This window comes from Falco naumanni, chromosome 1 (assembly GCF_017639655.2).
Source record: "Falco naumanni isolate bFalNau1 chromosome 1, bFalNau1.pat, whole genome shotgun sequence".
In the NCBI taxonomy this organism is placed as follows: Eukaryota; Metazoa; Chordata; class Aves; order Falconiformes; family Falconidae; genus Falco; species Falco naumanni.
In genome coordinates, this window is record NC_054054.1 from 65507457 (window position 1) to 65521150 (window position 13694).

Here is a 13694-nt window from a genome sequence, read left to right on the forward strand (position 1 = left end):
GCTTACAATGGCCTGCTGTGGCAGAGGAAACCGTGAGCATATCCACGCGGTGCGATGTGAACCACCACATACCATCTCCCCTACCTCCAAAAGCTGGTGCTTGAACCCTGTAGCTGCAACTGGGGGGTGTGGGGGGGGGGGGGAGGGGAATGTGCTCTGTGTGACACCTATGAGAGAGGCAGAGCTTGTTAGCAAGAGCACTGCTGTGCCCGAGTGCATACAAGCTGCTTTAGGCTAGAGCTGGTTTAAGTCCTGCCAGCTCAGTCCCAGGCAGGGCATGTACTTGGTTGTTGGCTGCAGTCTGGCAGCGCTGCACGGCACCACACTGCCCAGGCTGCGTGTGCCCAGGGAACGCCTGGAGCACACAGCCAGCCAGGAGGGCAGGGAGGCATTTGTTTTATGGGCCAGCTGGCTTAAAGAAGGACCCTTGCACTTGAGACAAACTACACAGACGGCAAGTTGAAAAATAACACAAATACCTTCCCCTTCAGGATGGGCTATGACATAGAAGAATTGCAGTGTCCTTTCGCAGGCAGAATAATGAGGCTATAGTCACAAAAGAATGAAATACATTTTTTTATGATCTTGATAATTCTGTGTCCTTTTTTTTAAAGGCCTCATAAAACAACTGTTGAAGTTATAGTTTCTAATATTGATCAACGTGAAGATGGATGCTGAGACATGAGCTTACTACTAAGAGTGTCCTCTTCATAGACCATTAATTATCTTTTGTTCTTTCCATTGTACGTCAATAGAAGCTAAAGAATTGTAAGGACTGGAACAGCATCTGCTCTTATTACCCTTTGTGCTAACTGAATAAACCACCCTGGAACATTTCACTGCAATTATTAGTCTTACTCGCCTTTTATTCTTTTAGAGTATTTCTGAAGTGTTATAACCTTCCTTTTCCTCTATTTCAGCACTTTTCAAAGGGAAAACAGTGAAAGACCACCCTTAGTTTATTTAAAACAAGACAGATTTCATTGTAAAAACAGCTCTCGATTGGCACAATACCTTCCATGTGTGATGGTCAAGCCAGTTTTCCCTCCAGCTTCTTAGACTTGCAGTTTAACACCAGATTTTAAATATAGTTAACTTTCTAGTAAGTTGCTATCATGTGTAAGGTTCAAGACTACTTTTTCTTCACAAAAAATGTTATGAAGAAATGCAGATTTTACAGGTGTGGGTTGTATTCATTACGCTTTTCATTCAGAAAAGGACAACTTTAAAACTTCAAATCCTGTTTTTCCTATACCTTCACAGCCAAAATACTTTTACTTTTCCATTTGAGGCAACTTTTCATTTTTCAGGAATTCAAAAGCGGAAGAACCTTCTGGATCATCCATTCCAGTTCTGTCCTTCCTTTATGCAGCAACGCACAAAGTATCACATTTCTTTTTAAGATTTAAAATACTGTATTAGTAACTTAGTGCTTTTCCTTGAGTCATAGCATAAGTGGAAGACATTATGGGAACTTAATACTGCCTTTTGTAAGTGCAAGCTAATCAGATAGTTATCCACTTTCGTACCTCTTTCACATTTATAACTCAAGGAATTATAACACATCTGGTGATCTGTATGTAATTGCATCACACAGTTCTTCCACTAAAGCATTTTTTAGAGGTTAAAGGTTAGCAGAATATCAATAAGAATTTGAATAATAGAATTTTAGCAAATACGTGATCTTTCATTCAACACTTCCCTTTGAATGTTTTTTCTCTTTGGGACAAGTCAGTACCACTGCACTGCTGAGTCACCTACTTTCCCACGGGCAGTAATTTTCCATAATTGCAGAAATTCAGAAATTCTGCCACTCCAGCTGCTCATTAATCACAGACAGCCCCATCTTCAGCCAGGGTAAAGTTGTTCAAAAGCGTGACATCAGATTATTGCAGCCAAGGATCTGACCCCAAAACAGTTAACCAGCTAATGAGATAGCCAGGTAATTTCCAAATTCAGCACTAAAGCAATACTTCATCATTAATGTTTTTGCACCCTGTCCTTACTTTGAGACCATGCTGTATTATTAGAAATCAGAATTTCACAGAAAGTTTATCAGGAAAACACCTGTTCAAATCGATCTCCATATTTTGTGAATTTGGCTTCTAGATCAGATTACTTTTTCTTATTGTGAATTTTCAAAGACAATATTAAAAATTGGGTACTGTTTTACTGTAGCTTCTCTCAGTGTGTCCCATACTGCTCTCTTGTTAGCTTGGTAAACCAGTGTGCTGGTCATGTCTAACGAGATATAAATGGATGAGCTCACCATGGTAATAACATAGAAATAACTACATATAGATAAGTGTTGTCAGCAACTACACAAAGGCTTTATACAGAATGTAATATTTCACTTGGTAAACTGCAGTGAACTGCCTACCAACAGCTAGCTCTGATCTAAAGCCAGTCTTTCCAGAAACTGGAGATATTCAGAACTATGGTTTTAGCTCAGGTCAGTTCCAGTATACATGAGTAGAGAGGGCTGTATCACTTAGCAATCTCCTAGATGAATTCTGGCATATGAAATAATCCAACTGACTAATATTTCCAGTAATTATGGGTCAAATTATCTAAGAATACACATAAACACATGCTTGCTCGGTGCAGTCATGTCAATTTACACTAGCCAAGTTTGTCTCTAAACATGTTATATTGGTTTTGCACTGCTAGCTGTGTATTTACATTAAAAAAAACCTCTCCCTTTAGAAGAAATTTTCTGAAAAAGGGTCAGACACCAAAAAGAGCTTTTTCTCCCTTTTATAAAGATGAGAGTGGAAGTAAAGAGAATGCAATCCACCAGCAGACAGAAGGCATGCAGGCTATCCCTCAGTTTACTGAATTCACCATGTTCACCTATTTCTGAGCAAATCTGACTAGAATCGGTGCACCTCCATGCCTTTCAGCCTTTTGTTAGGTAAGTAGCTGAGTAAGGTTGCTGTATATACCTTTGAGAGCTTAACAGTACCAGTCTGGAAGCCTCTGTCACAACACTTTTCTGCCGGGGAACTGGAATTGTTCTGGCACAACTCTGGATGTGTAAATTTGTATTGACTTCAAATTTTGAAAATTAAATAGAAAATGTTTTTGTAAAAAAAAAAAATCCTGCTTCAGGAACATGCTAAAAATTCATTTTGTTTTGTCATTTTCATTTCTTTTTATTCCTCATCGGTATGGAACTTTCATTACTTTTGCATTATTTTATGACACATCAATCATGATAGTGTAAAATAATATAACTTATGCTTCTCATGCCATGGAAAATAACCCAACAGGAAATAACATTCAAATAAATGCACTATTAAATTGTAAAATAAATTGTACTTGAAATACTTATTGTGTCATAATATATTGAAATATTCAAAATTAATTTGTAATACAATCTTTCCCAAATTCTACCTCATCACAAATTCAAGACTTTTTTTTTTTTTCACTGTAATTTGCAAAGAAAACAGCATTTGGGATAGGCACTTAACAAAAATAAACAAAAAAAAAGCTCAAACCTAATTTTGACCAATTCTTTTCAGGAATAAAATGAGGCTTAGGGTTTTGTTTGGATTTTGATTGCCAGTCCTAGCACGGATTAAGTAGCTTAGCTGTGAAATCTCTCTAAATTTGTCTTCCCTTTTCTATCAAATGGCTGTAGAGATTTATGTTTGCTTTTTATACCTATGCAGACTACTAACATTTAAAATCAAGCAGTGCACCCAAAGAAACTCAACCCATATTTACCATGGAATGGTCACAGACTATTTGGGGGACTGTATGAAAACAGAAAGCAAGAGTGAGGTCAGGAAACTCAGAAGAAAATTCATAGGAAACCACGTAATGGCAAAACAAGTGGTTCTATGAGTAGCAGGACTAATAAAGCCTTAATTTCTACTAATAAAGGACTTCCAAGCCTTTTCCAGCTGCCCTATATCCCTTTCCTGTCTCCTATGACATTTCCACTGGGCAAGAAACTGGGGCTGTTTTGCTGCCACGCACTTCCTGATCGCCCAGTTGGAATGTGCATGTTGAGCTGGCTACTGGTGTAGAGCAGGGGTGAAGGCTGAGCTCTGCCTGGGCTCCCTGCTCACAAATACTGCGCTCCCCAGCCACCAGCTTCATTAGACAAGCAGGAACTAAGTAATCTTTTGAGCCTTTTTTTTTCTTTTCTTTTCTTTTTTTTTTTTCACAGTTGTATTTAAATTTGGCCAGTATGTCCAAAGTTCTGTCGGGGAGAGCAGGCAGGGAAAGATGGAGAGAAGGCAAGCACCCTGTGGTCCATGAGGGGAAGCAGGAAGGAATGGGAAACCAGGGTCACATATGAGAACAATTAAAGATCACCAGGTCAGTTAGAAAACTAAGTACTTTTCACAATACCAAGTGCAATGAAGATGCTTGCTGTACTTCTGGTACAGACTCTCTGACTGCCACTTCTCTTGGAGCACAAGAGCTGTATAAATTAAAAAAGGAAAGCTTGCGTTTTAAGGACTTTTAAAAATCCAGGTTTTTTTAAACATAGATATATTATAGCAATAGCATTCATATATACTGCTAGATATTTATAGATCCATTACTACATGGCTCAGGTATTTTGTGAAAAATCACAGGTCTGATTTAAGAAAGAACCTCAAGCATGTTCTGATGGACCAATAAATCATGAGCAGGAGCATTTTAATGCTACAATAATGCCTATATGAGATGCCATTATACACCTAAATTTCCATCGTGGGTTGTGCTGATTAACTATTAGACTAACAAAACACCTACAGCTCTAGTACATTCATTATTTGCAATAATCTGTGAATTACCTTTGATACAATAAGACAAATGTACAGCTGGGGTAAAATGTTGTGAAGTTTTCTGGGGAAAGAGGACATTTTCACACTGGCTGGGAATCTGTCTCTAGAGATGATACACTTTTGGCAATATTCATTGCTTTAGGTAGCATAGCTGGCTTTTCCTTTTGGCCAGAATGGCTTATGCTCATGAAGAGCTAGAAAACCACTGGTGTCTCAAGAATTCATTCTCTTGGTTTTGCTGAACTTTGAATCAGGCTTTAATTTTTTGGATCATTTATTATATTTCACCCTTTCTTTCTTCTCCCTAGGCTTAGACTTTTCTGTCTAAAATAAAAGATGTATAAAACATGTCATTTAAAGGCACTACACTACTCTGAAAATTAGTATCAGCTAGAGCATTAGTCTTTTATAGTAGCTTCTGTAATTCTTTAAATTATCCCTTTACAAATGCTAAATGCCCTAAAGTTACCAGCTTCTCCCCTCCCCAGTCTCTCTCTTCCAGATAAATCAGAGGCCATTTCTCCAGGTATTCTATTTTAAAAGCCCTATTGAAACAAGAAAAGTGACAGCAAAGAGCAAGCAGAAATTAATATGTCTAGTTGCCTCTTTTCTTTTGAAACTATATTGACATTAAAATTACGTGAATTTCTAGTAGAGCAGGAAGAAATTAGTGTAGTGCATTGCTTCAACGGAATTTGAATATGTTTACCTACTTTGCCAACTGTAACTAATAACTGAGGAAGAAAATACTACTGTCATCACCTCCAGCACCAGGGGGTAGGTGTAAGATTCAATTCTTATGGGCAAGAAAATGTATAGACTTTGTAATATGTTTGTAAATGTAATGTATTTACTCATCATGCCTCCCAGCAGGGACCAGATCCCCGTTGTGCTGGATGCTGTGAAAACATATAGTAACAACACAAGACACCATGAAATCCTCCTTCCAAAAGGAAGTATAAAAGAGGACTTCCACAGCAATGAGCCTATGTCCAGCCAGTTTTTTGTCTGTGTTCCTTCATCCGTATTGCTGTGGGAATCCATAGTTTGTGGGACTCAGCATCAGCATGTGGTCTTGCCATGGAAGCCCCCTCTTCCGACATAGCTAATTATTCAATCCCTCTGGGCATTTTTGGCACCAGAAGCAGGACATCTGTAATGATAGAATGCTTGAATGAGAAAGATGATAATCTTAAAAATCCTATGCAAGACATGAGGCTGCTGTGGAAACGCACAAGTTTTACTCATTCTCTACAAGAAAGAATATAGAGTCCTGTGACGTGAAATACTACAATGGCATGGTTTAGGGGAAAAAATATATACTATAAATACATCACTATACAAGGTGATGAAAATATTAATCTTCTTTCCTGGGAAAGGACTTCTTTACTATACTTCCCTAGAATGAAGCAAATGAGGAGAGTCTGATGTTAAAGACAATGTCCTGGTACTGCAAAGAGTTCCTTTTCAGAGTTTCATTGCCTATTTAATGATTGCATTTGCTTACCTAAAATGAATGTGGTATCTCTGACCTCCAAGTCATGATGTGAGAAGTTATTTTTATTTGCTAGAGATGACTATGCAAAAGAGAACTGGTGATGACAGTTCTTTTTGGCTGCTCACTTTCTGTGACAGAGCTGCAACCCGCAGACAGAAGTAATAGATTTCTGATACTGGAGGTACCATTTCTGCATGTATCTGGTTTTGCTGTTGTGCCAGTGTAAATCCATTGTATTGTTAAGCCATAGTGTGCAGATAAAAGGACACTATTGTTTTAGGTGCTTTACAAACAAAAATGCTTGTGAAGACCTTCAGAGACAGGCAAGCCTTTCAGAGTAATCAGAATAAGCCCTAATTCATCTTTTAGTAGTAATACATATACTGTGCAATATTTAACAGCAAGAAGAGTTGTGTAGGCTGCTCAGGGAGGTGGTGGAATTGCCATCACTGAAAGCGTTTAAAAACACATAGATGCAGTGCTTAGGGACATGGTTTAGTGATGGACTTGCCAGTCCTGGGTTAGTGGTTGGACTTGATGATCTTAAAAGTCTTTTGCAACCTAAAAGATTCTATGATGTAAGTGACTGGATTGATGCATAGACTTGTGTTATGCTTGGCACAACAAAACTGTGTAACAAAAGGACAAGCCCTATGCAAGACTCCTTTAATTTAAGAAAAATAACAATGTTCACGTGATTGTCATTGTCGGCATTGCATGGTATGTCTACACTCACAAAAATACAGTTAAATGTTCCTACAGTATATATTGTTAACCACAAACATTTAACTATCAGTAACTGGGTTTTCCAAAGAGATTTCAGTGGGAGAGGGCACTGGGTGCAGGGAGTGCTGGTTTAAGGAACAGTAGGAAAGTAGCTTCCATCATCTTTGCAGCACACCAAGAAAAGAGGCTCTTCCTGCACGCCTTAAGAAGCAAGCTCTCTTCTGTAGGCCTTAAGAAGTTCTCTGCAAGGGAGGGACATTGCATAGCAGCCAAAACCTGAGTTTGCACCTCTGCTTATAGCTGACTTGCAAAATCATATAGCACGAAACTACTGAGCTCTGAGGCTTTCAATGGGGAAAAAGCTTTCTCTGCTGGTTTCCCCAAAGGTGATTTATTCTGTAAAAACTGTATTGTGTAACACTTTCTGCCTTAAAAGCAACTCATGCAAAATTAATGGCATTGCATTATGTTTGTGGGAAAATACATTTTACTACAAGTTAATTTGAAGAAAAAAATATTATACAATGAATGCTATAACAGAAACAGTTATGAGTTGCCTTAACAGCATTTATAAATCAAATCACTGCACATCGATAACTTTAAAACTAACCTACATCAGGCTTTTGGAATAATGTACAAGTAAAACAGTTTTTGAGTAGCTATGTATTTTTCATAAGTTGTGGCTGACGATGAGAAATGTGGATTATTTGTTAAAAAATGCAAACAGGAATTATTTTCTTTCATTTTTAAGACATGATGAATTTTGCATGTTGTGTTGTTTTGCGTAGGTTTTTGGAAGTAATATGGGAGCCAGAATCCTTAGACTTTTGGGGACTTTTTCCCCTGAAATTATTTCTAAAACTAAATCACTAATTACATGTCCTCTCCTCTTTACAGACAGGAAGGAATTTCATCCACAGAAATTAATAAATTGTGAGGAAAAAAGGGACTTGTGATCACCTAGGCTCACCTGCTGTTTTACACTGGCCAAAGAAGAGATTTATTCCTTGCTGAATACTTCTTTCACTCCCTGAGCAAGAAACCTGTGTGACTCATGTTTCAACTACAGAACATCTTTTAAAAAATCAGTCTTGATTTGCATGTTGAAGAGACTGAAGATTCACTCACAAGATGCCCAAACTTTATTTATCACCCCCGACTGACAGTCAAAATATGGGCTGAATTTCCTGGCTAAGGTTGCCTAATTGTGACTTTCAGCCACCAGCTTTGCAAGGCCTTTGCCTGCTTGTGTAAACACCTTTCTGTTCTACGAAATCCTGCCCCAGCTGCACAGGGATCTCGGTCAGGCAAGATGCTCTGCTGCAGCCAAGCCATGCTGTGCGTGAGGACACTGGCCTGCCTCCCTGGGGAGCAGGGAGGGAGGGAGGGAAGGAGGGAAGGGAGGGAGGGAAGGAGGGAGGAAGGAAGGAGGGAAGGAAGGAGAGAAGGGAAGGAGGGAAGGAGGGAAGGGAGGGAGGAAGGAGGGAAGGAAGGGAGGGAAGGGAGGGAGGAGGGAGGGAAAGAGGGAGGGAGGGAGGAGGGAAGGAAGGAGGGAGGGAAAGAGGGAGGGAGGGAAGGAGGGAGGAAGGAAGGAAGGAAGGAAGACAGACCCAGGACTCTCATTCAAGCTGACCCACACGCCTGGACCCTTGCCCTCTCGTGGGCGGTGCGCAGAGCGGGAGGTCACCCATACATCTCCTCAAAACATCACTGGCTTTTGTTCCCCTGCTGCCATCACATCAGACTGTGGATACCTCTGGTCATGTGAGTACAGTCCCAGGGTATCTGAGCATTTATATACTGCTTTTAGTGACAGATGGATGGGGTTATAGCCTAGGTTTAAATTAGTTTTCCCTGCCAGCTCCCTTTTGAAGCCTTTTTCCAGACGTCCAAGGTAGCCTCCCATTTTTCTGTAAATCGCTGGTGCCTGCTGTTTTGCTAGAAGTAGTTTGAGGACATTTTGTGGAATAACTGGAAAACAATTTTGAGACAGGTCTGTGTTTCCTTCCCTCTCTCCCCACCCCTAAAATCTGAGGCCTCTTCTCCATGACTTCTCACCTCAGAATTAATTTCTGTACCAAGAGTAAATCTGGGGAAAAAGATCTCACATTATTATTTCTTTTTTAAATTCTTTAAGTAACTCACTGGAAAATCTCGTGTACACCAAACTACTTGCAGTAATGTCATATCCATAGTAGGGGAAGTCCCTGGGGCAGGTTGTCAATATTCAATAAAAGAAATTACACTCCTATAAAGAATATTATGTTCAAAGTACGCATGTGCAAAATGAACTGCTAGTGTTCCTGACTCTTGTGAATTTACTTCAAGTTTTGCAAGATTATGTATTTTTCTTCAAGACCCAGCTCCTGGAGGGGATGACTATAGACAAAATGTCTGGGGTTTTCCTCTTCTACTTTCTTTCAATATTTTTTTCTGCCTTTCCTGACTGTGTAAAAGCCTGCAGCATGATGTGAATGTATCTTACAGGCTTAAAAACCAGGCAAATATGTATTTATTCTGTTTCTCTAAGCCAATCTTAAAGACGATCAAGACCTTCTAGTAACCACTCAGTTCACTTAATATGTGATTGATCCTTCCCCAAAGTATAAGATGGGTAAGAAAACCAAAGGAAATAACGTTATTTTAGTTTTACAGATGGAGAATTAATTCACTGTTACTTATGCCGGATCCAAAGCCTATTGATTTCAATCGATTGCTCGAGATCACACAGCCAAACACCCCTCTTCTAAATCCCTGACACCGCATTGAGTACAAGATATCTTTTTTTTCTAAGTACAGAAACTAGTTAGATGTATAATTATTTTGCAGACTTTACAAAGCTCCCACTAATCTGAATAGGATTCATATGCATGTGCAAGTGTCTCACAGAAGCTAAACCTCTGGAAGCAGTGACTGGTATTTAACCACATAGTATTAATCATCTAATCACTCTGCCTGGGTTTCTATTAGGTGGAGAAAGAAAGGGGTCTTCTCTCTGCCATTACAATAGAGCTTGTCCCTTTAGATTTATTAATCTGTGAGTATTACAAACGCAGTTGCTAAATCATAATAATGTGAACTACTAACAATATGAAGTAAAAGTGTAAATACATGCATTTAAAAATTTGTGGTTCCTATTCTCTCCTATTATAAATTCTGACAGGTAATAATTACATGCAACCCCAAGAAATTAAGCTAATCATAATCATCTTTCAAATAGAAAACAGGCATTAGAAGCGTTATGTTGGGTCTGTATCAATATTATATCTAATTAAGCAGAAGATAGTCTAGTCCAGTAAAATGGTTGCTTGTTTGCTCCAATAATCAACAGAAATGAAGTTCACCAATACGAACAAGTGTTCATGGGATTAAGGAACTCCGCTTCTCTACTTTCAGGGTTGCCTTAGGAAGGGATTATCACAGCAAATTAACGGATTTAGCCAGGTGAATGCACATTCAAAATCCCAATTCTTTAGGCAGTCTGTGCCAAAAAAAAGGTTTGTACTGCTGGCCATGGCCATGTAAATTGAACATAGATTTCTGAGCCAACAGTTTCAGTTTACAGTTGTTACTGCTCCTCTGAGTGTATTTTATCCCTACAGAGAGACAGAGTACTTTGCAATCACCACTCATAACTCTCTTTCCACCTCTACAGGGGCAGAGTCCATGTTTGGAGAAGGTGTAGAAAATGGTCAGGCTCATCAAAATTCAGGATTAAAATTAAAACACAGGTCTGCTATTGTCCTAGCAGACCACAGTTCTTCCATACATCATGGAAGGATTACTGAAATGTGGCTCTTCACCTAATTCTGTTTCTGTTAATGTATTTCTTTTAATGACACTATAGGAAAAAAGACTCAATCTTTCTTTAGATTGAAACCTTATTCAGTATAGTATTTAGATAACCCTTTTTAATAACTGCATAAAAGTCACTCAGTAAATTAAATACAGCAAACACTTTCATTAGAACTGCGTTAATAGTCATATTTGTTTGACTATTTTGTACACGTTTCCCCTTTGGCTAGATTTAAAAAAATCTCCAAAAAAATATTTTGCCAGGTTAAGAATGAACAAGTAAGACATTTACCTTTAACTAGGCATACAAATTGCAAAAACACCCTTTAAATGATCAAGAACACTAGAATTCTGGTAGTATTCCACCCTGCATATTTCAAAGGCATTAAATTAAACACTTGAAGCAAACTTAACCAGTGGTCCCAGCTGTTGCCAGTTGAGAATAAGGGAGGGTTTTATTTTATATTTTTATTTTTATTTTTTTCTTCTAGTGAAACAGTAAGTCTCAAAACTCTACTACGTTACTGACAAATCATATAGTCAAAATAGATTAGGATTCTCATTTTCATGGCACGCAAGAGACCAGCTCTTCAGCTGAGGGACAATGAATCACAGAAACTGTGATGAAAATATTTATGAAGCATTTTTTCAGCTGTTGTTTACTGCATTGTAAACTTCCTTCTTCCTTCCTACCCAGTCCTCTCATCCTAGTTATACAATTTGACTGTAGTTTATTTTTTTGTGGTTCACGTTACTAAAAAAAAAAAAAAAAAAAAGCAAGCCACCTCTTTAAGCTAAGACCTTTTTTTAAAAAAATAGGGTCTTTTAAAAAATTGTCAGGTTCCTGCCCAGTCTGGTAAGCAGGGTGCAGTTGAGTACATTTAGATAACAACAACCTATAGGATCACAGAGATGCTAAGCTTTACAAATGTATTAAAACTTAATATCCATTCTGAAGCAGATGTTTAAGTATCATGCTCTGATATAAACACTGTAATCTGAGTGTCAAGAGACAGCCTGAGGACGTATCTAGAATCCACAGAGCAGCCAGGAGATCTAAAAGAAACTAGTTTGGGATTATTTGTAAAAATCTTGGAGAACATTAGCCAAGGATTGCAACTAACAAGAAGTTCTGAGTATCCCCCAGAGAAAAGAATGAAACCATTTCCATTACAGAGTAAGACCACAACAGAGTAAAAACGGAGTCCCTGAACTGGCACCGTGTAAACCAGGCACGTCCCCAGCATGCTGGAATAACACACTCACCTTGTCCACAATGCAGATCTGCTTCTTGCTTTGCACATCAAGAATTTCCACTTCAAAGTAAGTGATTTTTGAATGTTTGAGCACTGGTGGTGATTTGAGATGGCCAGCAGAGAGCACAAGCTGAGAGAAGTTGAAAAAAGAGCGTGTGTCATTGTGGGACATGGACAGAGCTCCTCCATGCGCTGCAAGATTCCTCTTGTGTTCTGGAGCACTGGGTTTCTGCCTGCTGTGCATGGTGTGACCCAGCAGTAGTGATCGTCATATCAATAGGGGACAGTTCCAGGGGGAATATGTTTCCTCCCCGCACAGTTAAATACAATCACAGACTGATGAGACTTGAAAGGTCAAGTGGTGTTCCATTTTAAGAGTACTGTCTTATTTAGCAGAAGTGAAAACAATGGCTCTGTAATCCTTGTCTATATTTAACTTGCTATTGTGATGTGCTGTATTGCTGCTGCTTTTTTTTTTTTTATTTAAGCCACCATTTCAAACGACACAACTAGAGATTCCCTATTAGAAGGAGTCAGATCCTGAAATTCCAGAGCCCCAGAGTAATCAGGAATGAATGCACCAAATTCCACTGTTACCTCCCGAGACAGATGTTTAAAGGTGTCCACATATACATCTATTGGGGGTGGGGGTGGGGGTGGTAGTGTATGTATGCACCCTTAGCATAATCTACAAAATTATGTGAGATGCCATCTTTTCTAGAAATATTTACTCACAAAAAGCCAGGAGTTCAACAACAAAATTTAGGGATTGCTTGCAAATAGAGAGAGAACTTATACCTGCTTGTATTTAGTACTGTGGACTCTGTTATTTAATGGGGTAGAGTTTTCCTTGCAGCTCTGCCAGGGAAACTCAACTGAAGTAAAGGAAATTATAACCATAAAGGCACTAATTCAGAGTTCAGATCATTTTACTATTTTCTTATTCTTTCCTGAAAATTTTCACAGTGCAACTCTGCAGCAAAACAGAGGTAGTCTTAATGGTAAAAATAAGGATTATTTAAAACAAATTTTCTCTAAAAGGGCTTCCCCAAGCCTGGCTTAAACCTCATTTTTCCTCATATGATTTTTTAATAGGATTTAATAGAACTAGCTGCACTTTTCCATCCTGACATTCTCCTTCAATTTCCCTGAGCTGCCTGGGATTACAGTGTTATAAGGGCACCACAGACTTCTGCAGACAACTCTTTCCAGTGGAGACAGAGTAAGTTCTGAATACATTTTTACATAAAACCTCAAGGAAACTACAATCACTTTTATAAAAGTCATATAGGTTTGCTACGCTAAGGAAATTTAATCAGGTAAAAAAAAGTTTCACAAGATAAAAGTGACCCTGCAGCCAATACCCGCTCTGGGAGGCGGGTGGGAACAGAACAGGTCTCTTTTCTTTTCTGCTATAACTTACAGAAAATTTAGTGGCCACCACATCTTGTCTAGTGACACGTGACAAGAAGCTCTATGAAATAATGGAGAAACTAATTGATAAATTGTTGCAATAATTAAAAATGAGAGTGAGGGGGACACCCAAAGAAGCCATTTCCAAACCAAGGCTCCCCTCCAGATAGTATTCACAGATAATGCCCATCTTCACATATATAAGCTATATAGTTGTTGTTG

General features: G+C 38.8%; 1 protein-coding gene across 2 annotated transcripts in view; it reads right to left on the reverse strand.

Moving 5' to 3' along the window:
• The window catches only part of TECRL (trans-2,3-enoyl-CoA reductase like), a 67453-nt gene extending 55048 nt beyond the window's left edge, over positions 1 to 12405 (reverse strand). For both annotated transcript variants that reach the window (XM_040597040.1, XM_040597031.1), the window contains exon 1: positions 12070 to 12405. In XM_040597040.1, coding sequence (XP_040452974.1) covers positions 12070 to 12303 — 234 coding nt within the window. In that variant the 5' untranslated portion in view covers positions 12304 to 12405. The remainder of the gene's footprint in view (positions 1 to 12069) is intronic.
• Positions 12406 to 13694: the final 1289 nt, after the last annotated feature.